Source organism: Lactuca sativa, chromosome 9 (assembly GCF_002870075.4).
Source record: "Lactuca sativa cultivar Salinas chromosome 9, Lsat_Salinas_v11, whole genome shotgun sequence".
NCBI classification, from domain to species: Eukaryota; Viridiplantae; Streptophyta; class Magnoliopsida; order Asterales; family Asteraceae; genus Lactuca; species Lactuca sativa.
Window position 1 is genome coordinate 47,388,257 of NC_056631.2, and position 21,654 is coordinate 47,409,910.

The 21,654-nt window shown below is 38.6% G+C and overlaps 1 protein-coding gene across 1 annotated transcript; it reads right to left on the reverse strand.

Moving 5' to 3' along the window:
- Nucleotides 1-1,706: 1,706 nt before the first annotated feature.
- On the reverse strand, nt 1,707-5,262 carry LOC111919521 (protein S-acyltransferase 8). The gene is made up of 5 exons (XM_023915074.3): nt 4,840-5,262; nt 3,646-3,831; nt 3,259-3,564; nt 2,579-2,812; nt 1,707-2,412 (listed from the first exon to the last, which is right to left on the reverse strand). Exons 1-5 carry the CDS (start codon nt 4,876-4,878, stop codon nt 1,921-1,923), a joined length of 1,257 nt encoding a protein of 418 aa, XP_023770842.1. The 5' UTR covers nt 4,879-5,262; the 3' UTR covers nt 1,707-1,920.
- Nucleotides 5,263-21,654: the final 16,392 nt, after the last annotated feature.

The window sequence follows — 21,654 nt, forward strand, 5'->3', positions numbered from 1 at the left end:
AGCAGGTCGGCACATATAACTACCACACAAGTAGATATAGTGAGAAAACTCACCTCACGAATAGCAGCTAAAACAAAACAGCTCACACACAGGGTAGACAGACACATTGAGACACCTAACAACAATAAAAAAAAAGTACCCTCTCAGTCTACACCCTAAAGCCCTAGTTTGACCAAAAGTCAACCATGGTCAAGAGTCAATGATAAAGTCAGCCCTAGCCGATTGTCACGGCGTAGCCACCCATGGGTCATGTCATGACGGAGTTAGGACAAAACAGTCATGGAAACGCTCATCGTCACAACGTGACACATAACTCGTCACGTCATAAAACCTGATCTGGACAGCTAAAAGCATTAAGTTCTTAATCCTTAAAGCAAACCTTCCTGAAGGCTTTCTCCAACTTAAATGACCATAAAAATCGTAGCCTTTTAGGTATGCATGTCTTGAACACCAACTAGATCAAAATAAAGGGAAAATGAGACCAAAAATCATGCATGGAGTCCAATCCACCACCAAACTTTAGATCTGAGACTTATGCTTATCAAAGGACCTCAAAGATCCATAAAGTTGCCAATTTTATGGATTTTGTGCATTCAACTCAACCAATTCATGGACAAAAGTGAGTAAAACCTAGATCTTGCTTAAATAAGAAAGGCCAGGACTCAATGACTTACAAAGGTCTAGAAACAACACAAGATGGTGAGGAGTCTTGATTGCTGAAACAGTGCACCAAAGGAACCTTCTTCTTCATCAAAGAGCTAAAACCACCAAAAGAGCTCTAAGATCAACAATGGAGGCTAGGTTGGTTTAGGGCAGAGAAGGAGGTGATGGAGGTTGATGATGTGCAAACTCCAACCCCTCACTTCCCTTTTATAGGGCACAAAACACGAAATTATGGTTGACCCCAGATGCCCGTCACGTCATGACTACATACTCGCCACGTCGTGACCCATAAAGTTGGATACACGTTTCCCCATCGATGGTCACGTCGTGAGGCTTCCTTCCTCACATAATGATCGTCTTAAAATCTATGGTTTTACATTTATAATCGAACTAAAAGTATAAAGGAATTGATTGCCTGAATTAGGTGTTATATTAACAAGCTCTAATAACCCAAATCATTCTTAATTATATATAAATCTAATAAGGTCTTGAATTACATCTTAATCGCAAATGATTCTACACAAGCTCTTAGAACCAAATTACAACTAACATTAAAAACAAATGAATTTTCGATTCTAATCCACAAACTCATACGTATAAATCATGTGGTTTGGATCATAGGATCATATTAGCTTAGAATGAAATCAAAAGGGACTCAACGAGCTATTTACCATCATATACAAATCCCTAAACATTGTAAAGATGATCTTTAAATTCAAGGATTGCACAAACACAAAATAATTCTAAAACCATACAAATCACCTCACATTCAAACCAAAACAAATTGATATAAAACACGATATTATGATTAAAGAGATTAACTACACATAATGAAAAGAAAAAATTTACAAAAAGGAGATAACGAAAGTTTCTTGATTCCTCCTCAATATTAAAACTTAAAAGTAACAACCTATTGGGCCACTTTGCATTCACTTTAATGGGCTGGCCACTAGAAACAATCATCTAATGGTCTGCTGAATTTCTAATGTAAATTGTTGCCTACGCCCTACAGGCTACACATCGCAACCAACATACACAACACATAAAAAGCTGATTTGGTTATAAAGAAATTCAAATAAGCCTTCAACAATAATAACACACCATAACCCAAAAGTATCAAAAACAGTCTTGAAAAGTACTTATTTACACAAAGAATGGAGCCAATCAAATCATCATCACACAAATTCATCCAAATCCACCAAAAAAAAAAAAATCCTAAAGTAGCCCTACTAATGTGTGAGTCATCGTAATCAATCATCATTGGTGGCGTTCCTTTGAATTCATGGCAACAACTTCCGGTGATAAATCCCAACTCGAATGTCTTCCAGTTCCAGGTGGCGAAGAAGAAGCACGCCCACGCCTCTCCATTTCAACTTCCGAACAATGATTATTATTATTATTATTGTTATTATTATTATTAATATTATTATCACTTCCTCTACTTCTTATATCTGCTGATTCAATATCTTCAATGTTATGGCGTTGAGAAATCTTTAATAAATCTCCTCCGATATCAAGATCATCCTCCACTTTCATCCGCCGCTCCTCAGGCCCTGGCTCCTCTCCGGCGACCTCCCGGGTGGTGGCCGGAGGTGGCGGCCGCTGCACTTCTTCTTGCACCGCCGCCCGGAACTTGTTCCGCGAGGGTTTTATTTTCGTGCAGAAAACTTCTAGAAAGTTGTTTACGCATCCCCGGTTATAAACATTGTACCTGTTGTCCGCTCTATACCGGAAGTTTTCATATGTCGTCTGAAAACAAGAAAATTACAACTTTTTACAAATATTAGATTTCAAATTGAGTAAATTACACTTTTGGTCCCTGAGTTTAGTTAACTTTTGCAATTTTGGTCCCAAAAAGTCATTTTACTTAGTATAGGGACCAAAATCATTACAAGAACCAAAATTAAATTGTTACCTGATTTGAACTTATAAGGTAGAGATGGAACCCAGTGAGTCCACCAACAAACCACAGTGAAATAAAACAATAAGCCATGAGAGCCACAGATGCGGGAGACTCTTTCATTGCCCTCCAAACCGTACTCTGGTAATCATCCATTAAAACCTTCATGTAATACGCTGACATGGCGAATACGTATACGCAAAGAATCGTTGCAGACGACACAAATAAAAAAAAGAACCGATAATTCCTCTGCAACATTCAAAAAACAAAAAAGTACAGTTGTCAACACTTCAAGCATCTTGAAATAATAAATAGCTTATGTCATAACTTAGCAACCAACTATTTCATATGTCCTCATTTAGCCATTTTAGTCATTTTAATGTCTGTTAGGGTAACCAACTATTAATGTCATTTGAAATCCACCATTATGACATGTTATAGCAGGTTTTAATTTTACCGGTTTTGAGTGATGATTTGGCATATACTTTGTCCACGTGGACAACATTAAATCATCACTCAGAACCGGTAAAATTAAAACCTGCTATAACAGGTCATAATGGTGGATTTCAAATAACATTAGTAGTTGGTTACCCTAACAGACATTAAATCAACTAAAATGGCTAAATGAGGACATTTGAAATAGTTGGTTGTTAAGATATGACATAAAATATGTATTTGGGTTTTTGAGATTTTACCATTCCGATGCATTGACCGACCCAAGGGCAGTGATGGTCAAAGCGTTCGACACAATTGTTACAAACGGAACAGTGAGAGCAGCGTGGGGGCCGGTAAAGCATGCAAGTGTCACAGTATTTGACCCTAACAGAAATCCCGTTGACCATAACTTCTTTGGTTCGAGGGAACTGTAAACTTGGTGTTTGTCTTCCACCTATTTCGTGTGCTGCTGAGTTGTCATAGCGTAATTCTTCTTCTGGTGGATGTGAGTTGCGGGGGACGATTCCCGGGTCCCGGGCTGATGTAAGAAGGAGAAGGACCAATACCTAAAGAAAGATTTTTTTTTTTTAAATGAATAAAAAAATCATTTTAATGGTGAAGGGTAAAGAGTAAAGAGGAGTGATTACAAAGATGGTGAAGAGGATTGCTGCAACAATGATTATGGATCCTGCATTGTATGATGGAAACTGATGGCGAAGATGTCTTCCAACAAATATACAAAAAGTTATAACTGGGACAATAATCAGCAATACTGTAGCAGGCAGTGACCTGGCATCTGGACCAAAAATCAACCTTCCTCCAAGAAAGAATTTCTGAAAAAGTATGATTTTAAAAAGGGTTAATTGTGATATAAGTTTTATCATTAGTAGAGCTACACATTTTGTTATTATATTTTAGGGCTGCAATCAGATATGAGATACCTACAAAGTAACAATGCCTAAAGGCTACACCATGATTTTCCTGATCATAAGATTATGTCATGAACTTAGAAAAACATGGGTTTGCCTGTGACTACTTAAAAGGTAGTATTAGTATGTTTCAAGATACTAATATGCTCTATTAAGAACTGAGTGTTTCTTCCTTCAACTGTTTCTAGAATGATCATACAAACACAGTGTGGACCAATCATATGTGCATAAAGAAAGATCTTTTGCAGATTAAGATGAAGAGTAATTTGCTCAACCAAGTATCAGAAAAAGACTTATAACAAGCACTTAGTGGTAATCAGTATGTTCCAAGTTGACATTGCCAATGTCATTTCTACTTGTCTTAATGAAGTTATAAAAGACAAGTTTTAGTTGGGGGCCTAGTGACATCATCGTCTGATTGTTCATAGTAGAAACCCTGGCCTATAGTTACAGGAAGACAAAGAGGTGTCATGGCTTCCTAGGCTTTAGATTATGGCAAGAACATAAGAATACATGGATTGGGGTATGAGTACTACAAGCCATTATTACTAGGTTTTAATGTGCAAGTTCTTTATTATCAAGAAATTAGGTCTTCCTACCTCCATGCTCCAACTATATCTCCAATGAGTTTGCTTACAAACTAACATATTCATCAGCATTTCATCCTAATATGTCAAACTGAAAGACAATTGAGTTAAACAAGGTGCTAAGACAAGGTTGGTTCAATCAATAACACAAGGGAAGAAGCATGACAATGCTACATACAGGGTCAATTTAAGGGAATATAACAATAAACGAAAGAGGCTAAGTAAACCAATCAACGAAACAAGTATATGAGAGTAATTATATGCTGCAAATCTAAAGTTTACCCAGATGATAAAAGGCAAGGGAAGTAGAAGTTAAACATCTTACATTTCTTCCTTTCCAGACTTCGTAGACCCTCTTCGCCATGTAAGAATGGAAACCCCAATTGGCAGAAGAAGACAATTAAGCGGGTATACAGTCGAATATCAGGAGCTTATTACAGCTCATAATATCCTATTTCCGGAAGGACTCACAAGGAGACAAATCTGTGTAAATATATTAAAGAAATTAAAAAAGTAGATTGAAGAGGCTAGAGATGGAATTAGAGGGTAAAAACCAAAAGGGTTTTTGGAGGTCGTCGTTTAGGATCTGAGAGAGAGAGAGAGAGAGAGAGAGAGAGAGAGAGAGAGATGGCGGTTTTTAAATTGGGGAATGTATTGTATTGGGGAAAGAAAAGAAATGAAGGAAGGAAGCTGTTTGTTTGTTTGTTTTGTGTGCACATCAACAACAGTCTGTGTCAAAGCTTAGAGAAGCTTAACCTTTTTACAAAGAAAATCCATCTCTCTTACGTCGCATTCAATCTGCAAATCAAAACAAATCAAGGACGGCTTCAAAATGTCTAATTTGTCCTTTGTAATGGTTTAAATGACAAATTTGTCCTTTTCAATGTTTGCTTAATCAATTAATTGTCTTTTTCTCATCGGATTATTTATTAAATCATCGACATGTAGAAGTGTCATGATATGATAAGGCATTTATTTTGGTAATTAGTTTAATCTACGATGTTGGTTTGTGATCATTCCGATAAGTTTTCACTATGAAATATTTTGAATTTACAAAATTATGGTTTAATCTTTGGGCTTAGGAGCTACATATTAATGACATTAGTGCAATGTATTTTTTTGGAAAGAAGTTCATTGTAGTTGCTTAAATGGTGTAGCGGAATATAGTGTATGGACAATCATAACGATTAGTAAATCACACCGGCCATCAACCATATTAACAATTGAACCAAAATAAGCTAAATATCCAACAATATGAATTACTTATATTCAATAACACTTTCAGGTTCAATAAAATGAAAATCAAGAAGCCAAAATAGTCATGATGTAATGTTATTTTAGTTAAGAGATCTTATCCGTCTCACAAGATGGAGTAAAGTGCCTCAAAAGCTCTCTAAAACCCTAGGTTTGCTTTAAATTTCATGTAAGAGAAATAGAGTATGAATGGTGCAAAGTTGTGCTTAAATATCAATCTTTAGGGTGTAAGAGGGCGGGATTGGCTAGGCCTCACACATATTGTGCTAGATTTCCATTCATAAGGATAAGGGTGTGGACCACGTTACTTATCAACTTGGTCTAGTCTCATCCTATAATGATTTTTGGTTCTTGGGTTCATATGGATTCATGTAACGTTGGTAGTAGCATGAACCCATTATATGTAACCCAATAGGTTCAAACAACGTTTGTAATAGCATCAACTCATTATAGGTGTGAATATACTTTAATTTCATACATCTACAACTTGTAATAACCTAGTAATTCTAGCAAATATATTCCATAATTTCAATCAATTTGAAAAGTTTTATGCTTTAAAATCTAAATTTTTATAAATGCAACGAAAAAATGTAATTAGCAATATTTAGTTAAATTGGTTTGGAGTTACTTTATTAATGGCTTGAAAGACTTTCTATAAAACACTCTCATTAATGCAAGTATATAAGAAAGGGAGTGTAAGATTATTGACTAAGTGTATGTAAGAAACCATAATGTGCATCTTTGATCCTTCCTTCTCCTAACCATGAATTTGAAGCCTCCCTTTCTTCATGTTAATAGTCGACAAATGTCAAGGTAAAAGGAACAAGATGGCTTGCTTTGGTGGTTGATGTCTAACAAAATTTCAGATATGGTCGTATGGATACCATTCGTGGCAATAATTTTTTATTGTCATGTCACAACCTAAAATTTCTATATGGTAAAGACAAACACAACAACCAAAGGTCAAACTTATAGGTTTCTAAGCCTAGTATAACTTAGGGTTGTGTGTTAGTGAGTGAACCACTAAGGAAAACGAGTTCGGAGTATAACATTCGGGCCTTAAACCTCATCAAGTGAGGTTCACGGTCGTGAACCCTTCTTAGGTCGTGAACTATACCGCATATATATGAGTTTACTTCATTTTTCTTTCATTCTTCTTCTTTTGGTCGTAATCTCTTCCATTCTCTCTCAAGTATCATCCTAAAGAACATTCTTTTCTTCCCTTAAACCTCCCTTTTCTTTTGTATCTTCTTGGAATACAACAAAGGTTCTTCAAACACTTGCCAAACAACAAGATCTTCAAGTGTTCTTCACATCTTTGGTCCGTGAACCCTTCATAGGGTCGTGAACCCTTCATGTTTGGGCCGTGAACACTCAAGTGTTCTTGGCCGTGATCACTCCATAGGGCCGTGAACTCCATTTCAGCCTCCTAACTTGCTTCTAACACTCTTTTGGTGAGTTATTCTTGCATCCTAGGTTGTTTCCTAAACACCTTTATAGTTATATACACTAACTATATACATATATGTGTGATAATATGTTAATTAGGACCCGTTTGTGCTCGGGACTTCACTAGTAAATCAAACGCCTTTACTTCAGTCTTCAATCGAATCACTCACTCAAGGTGAGTTCATACCCCCATATCTTTCTCAACTTTTTAATGTTTTAGGGTGGGGGGGGGGGGGGGGGGAATACAAGTATAACACAAGGAATCTTGTGTTTTAAAATATAAATTTCTTATTATGTCTTTCTTACCTCTACAAATGTATTTAAAACATGAAACTTTTTAGAACATGGAAATAAGCTTATAAACAATGATAAGTATACTTTATGGAATCAAAGAATCTTTTTATAAACTTATCTGTTATTTATAAAAAGGGTTTTCACATTATTACTTGTAAAGTCGTTAACCTATGTGACATCTCCAAAATCACGGCCATAAAAGACCGGTTTGTTTATGCTTTGTTTAAAAATCAGAGTAACATTTTAAATAAAAGTGTTGTGGAATTTGTCCCAAAACAAAATATGATAAAGATTTATCAAAAGCAATTCCCTAGAAATGTATTTCATTAAAAGACTTGGGATGTCATGTTCGTACAGATCAAAAGCATAAACAGTACAATATAAGCCTTACTACATTATTTCATATCTACAGGCTTATATCTGTAATCCCTCATCCAAACATCATATATATGCTCAAGCGCCACTACCTGTAATACATAAAATTGAATGGGTCAGACTTGGGAGCCTGGTGAGCACATAGGGTTTTCAACCCACAATAAATAAGTTTATTAATTTCATCAATCAACAATAACCCGATTACCCGTTCCCGTTATCCTCACTTTACGTCCCTAAACACCTATCATAATGGACCTAGTCTAAGGATCATCATCGGGACGGACACTACTGCTAAGGGGATTCCTTAACAATAAATGTCCTAAAGGCAACCACGTGGGAGATAGAGTACACCGGTGAACACATCGTTCACAAACACCTACAGGTTGCGAGCCTGCTAATGTTCCACTGGACTGTCTAGAAGAGTCTGTGGTCGTCATCCATACTCCGCTAGATGACAGAATCAACAACATCAACATTGAGGCCTCTCATCATTTTATCACACATCACCTATTACATCTACCCATGTTTCACCCCAACATTTTTGTAGATATAAAATACATATACAGTTTAAATCATTGAAAACATGTATAACAATGTTCATCCAGCATAGATAGCAAGTATTCAGATAATATGCACACCTAGCACGTAATTTATATAAAATACTTCATATCTATGTGTAAGCTGAAAGTAACTATGCACTCACCTGAAAGGTGGTGACTCAGCACTTGGACAGCGCTTCGATACTCTCAAAACGATTTTCCTTCGATAAAACCTAGTATCGATACCACTAGGGTTTAGTCTAACGATAACCGCGACAAATTAATTGTCTGAATATTATTATTATTATTATTATTATTATTATTATATAAGCGTTAATAATACTCAATATAACTCATAATAATAGCCCAAATAATTATTTTAAGGACCTAATAACATTCCTATAATTATTGAAAGCTATATTAAAAAATGCGTAAGAGTAGCACACTTACAGCGAATTTTGTCGAAAAGCGGAACTTAATTGGAGCAGCGTTTCGAAACCGAAAAACTCTTTTTTCTCGGGACTCCGGGAGCCTTGGGGCTTCCTTAGGGTGCTAGGGGATTTATCTAGGGCTTAGGGGGGTTTATAGCACTTAGAGAGAGAAATTTTTTAGAGAGAGAGAGGGTTTTGGTGTGAAAATGAAGGCTGCCTTCGGACCCCTTTTATAGGCGCGAAGCCTCGGTCTACGTTGGGCGTAGCTCGGAAGCTCGCACCAGCTGGCTCGCACTCGGACTCGGAAGGGATAAGAGCGAAGGTACGCGGGGCGTACAAACTTCGGACGTGGGGCATAAGCGAGGCGACGTGTCATCATCCGAAGCGAGGACCGTGTTCAGCAAGCGACGGTCAGGATTAAGCCACGTCATCGGATTTGCAACAGACTTCGCAATTTCGAGTTACAACTTCAAAAATTCGTAACTTTCGCATGCGACCTCCGTTTTCGACGTTCTTTATATTCACGCGAAGGTGGGAGCGTACTCTACAACTTTCGTTTAGACTTCGTCGGCTAATTTTGACTCGATTTTAAATTTTATATTATTAACAGGCCGGGACAGGATTGGTCCGTTAAATCCTCATAACTTCTTCATCCGACGTCCGTTTTCGTCCATCTTTTTCTCGTTACGCTACTCTCAACGAGATCTTCGATTCTCGTTTAGGTCATGTTGGCTAAAAACCGCTCGATCTAATATTCGAATTTCGGGTTGTACACTGCTAATCCGAAACTTCGAAAAATCATAACTTCTTCATACGAAGTCAGATTTGGGCGTTCTTTTTATCGATGTTCTTAGTTTAACATATTCTACGACTTGCATTTAGATCGCTAAGGCTAAATCTCGCTCTATCGTAAATTCACTATTTACGCTTTCCGGTACCGAACACATGGAAAAACTTCACATTTGGCTTCCTGTTGTTGATGATCTCATAAGGAGTGAGAGTGAAGCGCTTGTTGAGATATGACCTATTCTGTGTATAACAAGCAGCAGAAATAGCATCAGCCCAAAAATATAAAGGTAAGGAAGCGAAACTTAGCATGGTTCGGGCTGCTTCACATAAGGATCGGTTTCGTCTTTCGACAATTCCGTTCTGTTGAGGTGTGTAGGGAGCTGAGAAGTTGTGACTGATTCCCTTTTCTGCCAGGAATTCTTCGAATTCTCTATTTTTGAACTCCAAGCCATTGTCGCTCCCGATGTTGCGAACGACCTTCTTCAGCTGTACTTCAATCTGCTTGATGAACACTTTTAGCTTGTGAGTCGCTTCAGATTTAAGCTTCAGAAAGAACACCCATGTAAAACGCGAAAAGTCATCAACAATAACAAGAATATACTTGCTACCACCAATGCTTCCGATAGATGATGGACCACACAAATCAATATGAAGTAATTCTAGTGGTTCAACAACTTTAGTGTTTATTATAGATGGATGACTTTGACGACTCTGCTTCCCCATTTCACATGCAGCACACAAATGATCTCTATCGTACTTGAGCAATGGAAGACCTCGAACATGACCTCCAGTAACAAGTTTGTTGATATCTTTAAAGTTGAGATGAGAAAGTCTTCGGTGCCACAGCCAGCTTTCGTCAGATTGAGCTTTGGATAACAGGCAGATAGCTGGGTTTCCTTTGATGGGTTTGAGGTTTAAAGGAAACATTTCACCTTTACGCTCCGATTTGAGAATAACTCTTTTCGTCTTCTTCTCAATTATTTCAGAACCCTCATCGTCGAATGAGACTTTGAGACCGGTACCTCCAACAAGTTGAGATACACTGATGAGGTTGTGTTGTAGTCCTTCCACGTATGCAACCTTCCTTATCGTGAAATCACCGTTTGTAATCATTCCATAGCCTTTTATGGTGCCGAAGGAGTTGTTCCCGAACTTGACGTTTCCACCATTTGAAAGAGACCTGTATTCCCTTAGCTCTTCCTTCCTTCCTGTCATGTGACGCGAGCAGCCACTATCAATATACCATTCTTCGTCAAACTGCTCGTCACTGATAACTTGCAAAAATTAAGCAGATTTAGGAACCCAAAGCTTCTTGGGTCCACGTGAGCCTTTCACAGGAATAGGAATAGTAAGAGAGATGTCAACTAAATATGTTCTTTTTATTATTGTTGTTTCATCTTTCTTTTTGATGGTAAAAAACTTTAATTTTATTGGGATTCGATGCTTTCAGTTTTGACTCTGGTTTAACCACTGAAACCTTCTATTTTCCTTTTTGTTCAGCTGATGATTGAGATTTTTGAGAAGGAATAGAATGGAATTTAGGAAAAGGTGGAGAAGAGATAGAAGAGTTTGAAGAATTAGAAGAATTAGAATGAGAGAGCTTAGATTGAGATGACTTATTGGTTGAAGATTCTAGGTGACCCTTGTGCTTTTGATCATCAGTGGGACCGACCCTAGAGTTTTGATCTCTTTTGATTTCCAAACCAAACCTTTGCTTTCGGTTGATGTAGTTCTCTGAACCGAACTTCTGCTTTTGGTTGTAATCATTCTCAGAACCAAACCTTTGCTTTCGGTTGGAATCATTTTCCGAACCGAACCTTTGCTTTCGGTTGATGTTTTTCTCCGAACCGAACCTCTGCTTTCGGTTGTTGTTGCTCTCTTTCGATCCAACAGGACTTTTCTCTGATTTTAAGTTCCTGTCTTGATGTGAGAAATAGGCATTCTGAGATTGCCAAAACTGTTTTCTTTCAGAGAGATTCTTCCTATATCTCTGATTCCTTTTTCGTTTTTGATTTCTCATCTGCTTCGGTTGATGATGGATGTTAGCTTTCGGTTTTTGTTTTTCTTTAGCTGGTTCACTCTGAACTGATGAAGTTTCACTTGGGGATGTGACTTCTTTTGTAGGAATTTCTTTTTCCTGAGGAACATCTTTCGTACCACTAGTACTTGGCACATTGAAGCTATCAGGTTTATTTAAAGGTTCTGGCACATATCTGCCTTTGCTTTTCCATGAAGTCCTTTCAGACAAACCTACCGTTTCATCAGCATTGTCAATGGGAGCTGACCAGAAGAACTCGTCACAACCATCAGCATTATCTTCGTTTACAATAGCTGTGAGTTCAGCAGTCTGATGTTCGGTTACACCTGTGACCTTATACACCTGATTTGGAGTGATTCTTACTTTTTGATATACTACTGCCTTCTCTACAAGAATTGGGGACTTTTGTTGGGACATACGAGCAAACTCCACTGAATTTTCTGAAATAAGATTCTTGTGGTTTTCGGGTTCGCTCTTGACAAATTCTGAACAGTCAACTGTATCCTCTACAGAAATTTCACTCATATTGTCGTCCTCATTAAGCTCAGATGCATTTTCAATATCAATTTTATTTTCTGAGCTCAAGTTGGCGTTTAAAAGAGTCAAATTTTTGTATGGTTTCGGTTCTTAGTTTCAGTTTATCATTTTCATCCAAAAGGTTTTTAAGCATGTCCTTATGGTCCTTGGACTTAATAAAAGATTCGATTTTGTCCAATCCATACATATACGTTGGATTAACATCCTCAGATGAAATAACACTCTCACAATTATACGCTTCAGCATCAATTTCATCCTCCTTAAACTCAAGGAAGGGTAAAATCATGCTATGAATCTTTTGTCCTATTTCACAATTCAAATGAAGCTGAGTAATATTAGTATAAAGACGTTTGGCAATCAAACAAAAAACATTTCGCTGTTTCAAAAGCTTTAAATTGTCTCTTTGCAAATAAATGTTTTCATCTTTTATTTTGATTAATTCCGACTCCTTCAGTTCGATCCACATCCGCCGTTCCTCACTCTTCGAAGACACCCTGCTTAATTGGTCAGTTAGGTTAGAATTGGTGACTCGAGTTTGAGTTAAACTACTATCTAGATGAGAGATTCTTGAATTGACACTTTTTAATTCTTTTTCATATGAACATTGTGGGACTTTAAATGAGACAAAAACTGATTGTACCTTCTTGATCAGTTCATCAAGCTCGTTGAACTGCACGCTGAGCGGTTTGGCTGTAAAGCACAAGTTCTGTTGCTCCTTCGTGTCATCATTCCCACCATCAGTGTTGTATCCCCTCATCTGAGATACGTCGGACACCATCAAGCATCTTCCTCCACTGTTCTCTTCTTTCGCCACATAAGCCTTTCCATGTGAAGGCTTCCTCACTTCATCATCTTCAGAGTCGGTTGACCAGACCTCCACGCCACCGAACTCATCATCAGCTACCGAACCCTGCACAATTAACGCATTCATAGGAGGGTTAGCAGTAGATTTCTTCTTCCTGATTTCATCTAGCTTTTTCTGCAACAAAGCTTCTTCATCCTTTTCCTCATCCTTTTCTGCCATCTTTTTGAGGACGCAATCTTTTGCATAGTGGTTCTTTCCTCCACAATAATAGCAGCTCACTCCCAAATCTCCTTCAGCCTTCGGTTCCTTCTTTGACTCTTCAGCCTTCGGTTCATCTTTGACCTTTTCAGAACTGTAACTCCCTTGCCAATTTCGGTTCTTGTTAGTGGGGAATCTCTTCTTGATGAACCTCTTGGGGTTTGACACCATCATAGCATAGTCCTCAGAAGTGAGGTCATAGTCATCCAAGTTGAGGTCTTCGTCCTCTATCACCGCTTTGCTTTTGGACAGGAGGGCCAACGAACCTAGGCTTGAAACCACATTTTTCTCCTGTAACACGATCTTTTCTTGAGATTTTAGGATGCCCACCAGTTTCGCCAAAGAATAGGATTTGAATTGCTCGTGCGCTTTAACTGTGGACACAACTGCTCTCCACTCAGATCTGAGTCCGTTCAAAAACGTAACCTTCTGCTCAATAAGCTTCCTTTCGATGTCGTGTTTGATCATCTTGCTAAGAAGATGATTGAAGCGATCGAACGTTTGAGTCACAGTTTCTACGGCTCCTTGCTTGAATCCACCAAACTCAGACAAGAGTAAGGTTTGAATGGAGTGTTCCAGATCTTCGTCTGTAGAGTACAATTCACGTAGCCTGTACCATATCTCTTTTGCAGTCGTGCATGAACTCACCAGCCTAAAAGTATCGGATTGAAGAGCGAATCTGATCAATCTTAACGCTTTGATATTGCAGTGAAATTTATCTTTTTCGTCTTGCGCAATATCTTTAACATCTTTCAGAAGATCATTATACTCCTTTTGAGTTTTAATAATCCTTGAAGTTGCTGAATGAGAAAAAGGTCTAGAAACGATTGCTTCCCAGATGAGGTATCCATTATCCTCAGATCCTATAACATAATCTTCAAAGTGATGCGCCCAGACTTCATAATCATGGGTGTACAGGATGGGAATCTTCATTGTTGATCCAATGTTGTTCGAAATATTAATGGGATTGGATTGCGACTCGTCCATAATTGATCGAATAACCTGTTCAAAGATCAGACTTGTAATATATCAAATTAGGGCAAAACAATAAATATCGAGATACGTCAATTATGAGATGACGGCTCAATAAATATCAATGAATGCGGAATAACCCTAATCGAAACCTTTTTCACAGAAAAGAAGTGTATGATTTACACAGCCTCCTGCTCTGATACCAATTGATAAGTTAAAACAAACTAACTTGAAGATCGATTAGATCTTATAACAGGCAAAATAAAGAATACGAAAACAGTAAACAACTCAAGTATGGATCGAAGAATGTCGAATGATTAATCAACAATCCTCAGTAGAGCTCGATAAAGAACTTCTACTGTAGAGGATTTAGGGTTTACAAGAACGATGAAGAAAATCTGTAAAGCTATCGTAATTGCTATCAATCGTTAACCTAATATGCATGCAAGCACATTATTATATACTAAACCCTATCAGCTCACGGTTGGACAGGCCCAAACCGGAGTACAAAACATGGACTATTAACCGAGCCCAATAGACGCAATACATCAAAAATGCTACGCTATGCTACCCAACACTCCTTATTACACTGTACATTTTACTCCGTATGTTATATTTCAAACCTACTTACAATTGTGTTTCAAACAAATGTTTCTTTATACTTAAACTGTTTTATCAAAATATGCCTTCAAACTGTTTTATAGATTGGCATCAAGTCGATCTTTTCTTAAAATGATAATTATGTTCAAATGTTTTACAAAACTTATTTATGCTTTTATATTATAAATTGCATGTCTCTATATGTATGATTATATAAGAAATATTTAAAAGACTTAGGAAGGTTATCCACCCTATTTCCTTTTCGCACTTGAGATGTGGTCTGGTGGAATATCGGGTACCCGTCTGAAGGTCGTTTAAATATTAGTTATATTTCCTGTGTACATGTATAGTCATAAAAGGTCCTTCCAGTTCATCTCATGCCCTTGGGTAGCAAGGGTATACATCCATGTTCATACGTACCAGTTAGATTACTAGTAAACTACCATAGGGGTAGTTTAGGAAGATACTAGAACTATTACTAGAACAAAATATCATACTATGAGTCAGTTCATTCATGAGTCAATACTTACTACTATGTGAACATATACTACTATACTAGAGAGAGAACATATACAACGATACTAGAACGAGTACATTACTATACTTGCTAGGTAGAGAGCACGTACAATACTAGCTAGAACATTACAGTACATTACCATACTACTACATAGATATGGTCACATGATTATACTTACATGAGTACACTTACAAGAATTACTAGTACATTATATATGTATAGATTCTGTTATATAATCCTCATTCTTATCTTTACCTTGTGATTCAATCACATAATCGACGAGATAGAATGGATTTAATATCCTAGTACCCAAGGATACATTGCGGGACTGACCATTCCTAGAATCTCTGCTAGCTACAGAGGTAAAAGCACATCCACGGATGTCAACGGTTGATACCATTACAGGTATACTTTTGGGGACTGACTATTCCTATACCCAGCTGTTAGCAATAGAGGTAAATGTACATCTACGGATGTGTTCAGTTAACATTGTTAGTTGCCCTTGTTCCAAAGGGTAATACTAATGCAACTTGGTCTTGGTAGAAGACTACATTCAGAACAGTTAGGTCTTGGTAGAAGACTACATTCAGAACAGTTAGGTCTTGATAGAAGACTACATTGAGAATAGTTAAGTCTTGGTAGAAGACTCCTTTTATTACTAATAGGAATCATAGGGATTTCTAGGGTTTTTCAAACATTTACAGTTGTTTTACAAACATCTTCATACTTACAGTTCATATACAAATTCTTACATACAAATACTTACATACAAATTAAGACACTAAATACTTATGATCTCACCAGCTTTAAAGCTGATACTCGCTTTCAAAATTACTTGTATCCTCAGGTTATCATAGACAGGTACCAAAGCAAGGAGAAAGGAAGATGGAGCTTGTTCAAGACTTATCTTTCATTTTGATTTATGCTTTAGTGTTTATCAAAATTTGACAGAACACATTTGTATAATAATTATATTATTAATGCAATGGATGATGTTGTTGCTTGTTTACTACTTTACATTGTTGTTGATATTATACATGACGTCCTCCGCCCCAGAACGTTTCCGCCGTTCTTGATTTTGGGGTGTGACACTGTAATACAAGAAACTGAGTGGGTCAGGCTGGGGACCCTGGTGAGCACATAGGGTTTTCAACCCACAATAAATAAGTTTATTAATTTCATCAAACAACAATAACCCGAATACCTGTTCCCATTATCCTCACTTTACGTCCCTAAACACCTATCATAAGGGACCTAGCCTAAGGATCATCATCGGGATGGACACTGCTGCTAAGGGTATTCCTCAGCAATAAATGTCTTTAAGGCAACCATGTGGAGGATGTAGTACACCGATGAACACATCGTTCACAAACACCTACAGGTTGCGAGTTTGCTAGTGTCCCTATACATTTTAGTGCTACCGGGATGAATTGAGTACATGGTCTTATGTGCTTCTTCCATCAGAAGATCTCTTATTCCTCCCGTCTTAGGTACCCAAATTCGATCTTGGAATACCTTCAGTCCTCGACTGTTTGTACCGAACACTAACGTTCTTCCCAAACGTTCTTCCTTTCGGTCATTCTTCTCTAAAGCTTCTTCTTGAGCTTTCCTGATATTTTCCACAATCGTCGAGACGACTTCAATTCTTAACGCTCTTGGCCTTTTCCTTTCAAGATTGACTTTCCGACTGAGAGCATCAGCAACAATATTTGCTTTACATGGGTGGTAAAGTATCTCATAGTCGTAGTCCTCGATAAGTTCTAGCCATCGTCATTGCCTCATGTTCAACTCCTTCTGATTAAAGAGATACTGGAGACTCTTATGATCAGTGAAGAGTTTGCACTTCGTGCCGTAGAGGTAATGCCTCCATATTTTTAAGGCAAATACTACCGCTGCCAACTCCAGATCATGAGTGGGGTAGTTCTTTTCGTGCTCTTTCAATTGTCGAGATGCGTATGCTATCACCTTTTCTCTTTGGGTCAGAACACAACCCAACCCGACTCCAGATGCATCACTATAAACCGCAAAGTCTTCAACTCCATCGGGTAGAGAAAGTATCGGTGCTTCACATAACTTCTTTTTTAGCTTCTCGAATGCCTCATCGTGCTTCTCACTCCATGTATACGTAGCTCCTTTATGAGTCAAATCTGTTAATGGAGCAGCTATCGAAGAAAAGCCTTTGATAAATCGTCGATAATATCCGGCTAATCCTAGAAAGCTTCGAATCTCCGTGGGACTCTTTGGACGTTCCCACTTCATCACAGCCTCGATTTTTGCAGGGTCAACCATTATCCCTTCCTGGTTAACCACGTGACCCAAGAAATGGACCTCTCGTATCCAAAAGTCGCATTTGGAGAACTTAGCGTAAAGCTTCTCCTTCTTCAACACTTCTAATACTTCCCGTAGATGCTTGCCATGCTCCTCTTGACTTTTCGAGTAGATGAGAATGTCGTCGATGAACACTATCACGGATTTATCGAGGAATGGTTTACAAACCCTATTCATCAAATCCATGAATGCTGCAGGAGCATTGGTTAGTCCAAATGACATAACCAAGAACTCGTAGTGTCCATATCGTGTTCTGAATGCAGTCTTCTCAATATCCTGCTCTCTCACCTTCAGTTGATGATATCCTGACCTAAGATCGATCTTTGAGAAGTAGCTCGAACCTTGCAGCTGATCGAATAGGTCGTCAATCCTCGGCAATGGATACTTGTTCTTCACCGTTGCCTTATTCAACTCTCGGTAGTCTATGCACACTCTCATGCTTCCGTCCTTCTTCTTCACGAATAACACCGGAGCTCCCCAGGGTGATGAACTAGGTCGAATGAAACCGTTGTCCAACAGCTCCTGAAGTTGCGTCATGAGCTCCTTCATCTTCGTCGGTGCTAATCGGTATGGTGCTTTCGCTATCGGTGTTGTTCCTGGTAACAAGTCGATACGAAACTCCACTTGTTTATTAGGTGGTAATCCGGGAAGATCTTCGGGAAAGATTTCCAGATAATCACACACAACCGGTATATTCTGCACCTCTTTCTTCTCCTTCTTAGCATCGATTACGAATGCCAAGTACGATGCACATCCTTTGGACAAACATTTCCTGTCTTTCATCAGGGAGATGATTCCAGAATTCACTCTATGTTTGTCCCCGGACACCATAAATGATTCTTTTCCGGGTGGGCTTACCCTTACTATTTTCTTTCGGCATTGAATCTCAGCATCGTTGGCGCTAAGCCAATCCATACCCAAAACGATGCCGAAACCGTTCAACTCTATGGGTAATAGCTCTTCGTGGAATTCGTTTCCGTTTAGGTCAATGACGATGTTCCTAACACGATTACTAACAGATATGAATTTGCCACTGGTAACTTCTACAATCAGGGCATTATCTAGTTTTTCTACAAGCAATGCTAATTTCCCACCAAATTATGCGACACAAAAGGGTAGTTGGCTCCGGAATCAAATAGTATATTTGCAGGCAAACCATTTACAAGAAAGGTACATGAAGCGACGTCTGCTGCCTCCTTCGCAGCCTCGAGCGTCATCTGGAAGGCTCTCGCCTTCGGTTTTGGTGGTATGTTGGGTCTTCCTACCTCCTTCTTCTTCGGGCAGTCCTTCAAAATTTTCCCTTCTTCATTACACCCATAACAAGCCTTCTGGTTGAGGGTGCATTCATTGGCATAGTGCCCAGGCTTTCCATATTTGAAACAAGTGACCCCTCTGTCACACTTCCCAGAGTGCTTCTTCTTGCACTTGTCACACCACTTCGCTTCTGATCCTCCTCCTCTCGAACCAGACTTCGAGAATCTACTCTTCTTGTTGGACTTCAAGGATCCATCGAACTTTCGTTTCTCACCAACCTCAGCTCTTTCCATACCTCTTTCCTTTTGTTGGGTCTCCACGTTCTTAGCTGCTCGAACAGCTGATTTCAGAGTGGTTGCCATCTTGACTGTTGGGCCAAAGTCAGCCGGCAGTGCGTTTGCAAATTTCTCAATTTTGGAAAGTTCGGTTGGCACTAGGTATGGAAACAACTTCATCTTTTCCGTAAATGCAATAGCATAGTCATCGATGCTCATTTTCCCCTTCTTCAAATTTTGGAACTCATTGTTCAGATCAATCAGGTCTATCTCTGAACAGTACTGCACCTTCAGTTGTTCCAAGAACTCATCCCACGACATTTTCAGAGCTTCTCCTCGTGGCATTGTACCTGCCAATAGCTTCCACCAGCTCAAGACTCCAGTTTTCAATTGTCTTACAGCGAAGACAGTCTTCTGCTTCTCGCTGCAGTCGCAGCTCTCAAACACCATCTCCATCTCGGAGATCCAGTCCATAATCTCAACAGGCTTTGGGCTTCCTGAGACTTGGTGGTTTCGCACCCAAGAAATTTTTGTACATCCGCCCATCCTTGTTGTTTCTCCCTTCTGGGCCATCCCTTTGATCACCTTGAGTCCCTACTTGACTCGCTTGGCGGCTGTAGTTCTCTTCCTCAGATTGCTCGGGAACCGGCTCCATCGGTTGAACATGTATGGTAGGTTCGTCCGTATTCTCGTGGAGCATCCGTCTCATTTCTTCCCTTTGTTCAGCTAGCATAGCCTGAATCATGGCTTGAACTCCATCGATGGTAACTGGCTCAGGTGCAACTTCTTCAACAACAGGTATTTGCTGAGCTACTGGGGGTTGGTTCCTATCTCCATTTGCGTTCACGTTTCCGCTACGGGTTCTTGCCATCTTGATCTATACACCGAATAAGGTGAATTTAGATCTTTATTTAGGATAGACGTTTAAATCGTCCTTATCACTCCGAAATGTTTACATGCTAGTTCTAATATCGTAGTCGTACGTTTAGAATCCTAAACACATAAGGTTTCCAGATCCGGTCGGCAACAGACCATAGATCCGAACAAATAACAACATATCATGCACAAAGCATTTAGAACATAAAAGCATTTTAGGCACAATTCCTAAAATAAGCTAGTGCTCACACCTCACAATCATCGCTTAGCATTCTAAGTTTAAGTCTAGAAATCCTACAAATTCCTAGTTCGCTTAAACTAATGCTCTGATACCAACTATGACATCCCCAAAATCACGGCCAGAAAAGACCGGTTTGTTTATGCTTTGTTTAAAAATCAGAGTAACATTTTAAATAAAACTGTTGCGGAATTTGTCCCAAAACAAAATATGATAAAGATTTATCAAAAGCAATTCCCTAGAAATGTATTTCATTAAAAGACTTGGGATGGCATGTTCGTACAGATCAAAAGCATAAACAGTACAATATAAGCCTTAATACATATATCATATCTACAGGCTTATATCCGTAATCCCTCTTCCAAACATCGTATCTATGCTCAAGCGCCACTACCTGTAATACATAAAACTGAGTGGGTCAGGCTTGGGAGCCTGGTGAGCACATAGGGTTTTCAACTCACAATAAATAAGTTTATTCATTTCATCAATCAACAATAACTCGATTACCTGTTCCCGTTATCCTCACTTTACGTCCCTAAACACCTATCATAAGGGACCTAGTCTAAGGATCATCATCGGGACGGACACTACGGCTAAGGGGATTCCTTAACAATAAATGTCCTAAAGGCAACCATGTGGGGGATGGAGTACACCGGTGAACATATTGTTCACAAACACCTACAGGTTGCGAGCCTGCTAGTGTTCCACTGGACTGTCTAGAAGAGTCCGTGGTCGTCATCCATACTCCACTAGATGACAGAATCAACAACATCAACATCGAGGCCTCTCATCGTTTTATCACACATCACCTATTACATCTACCCATGTTTCACCCCAACATTTTTGTAGATATAAAATACATATACAGTTTAAATCATTGAAAACATGTATAACAATGTTCATCCAGCATAGATAGCAAGTATTCAGATAATATGCACACCTAACACGTAATTTATATAAAATACTTCATATCTATGTGTAAGCTGAAAGTAACTATGCACTCACCTGAAAGGTGGTGACTCAGCACTTGGACTGCGCTTCGATACTCTCAAAACGATTTTCCTTCGATAAAACCTAGTATCGATACCACTAGGGTTTAGTCTAACGATAATCGCGACAAATTAATTGTCTGACTGTTATTATTATTGTATAAGCGTTAATAGCACTCAATATAACTCATAATAATAGCCCAAATAATTATTTTAAGGACCTAATAACATTCCTATAATTATTTGAAAGCTGTATTAAAAATTGCGTAAGTGTAGCACACTTACAACGAATTTTATCGAAAGCCGGAACTTAATTGGAGCA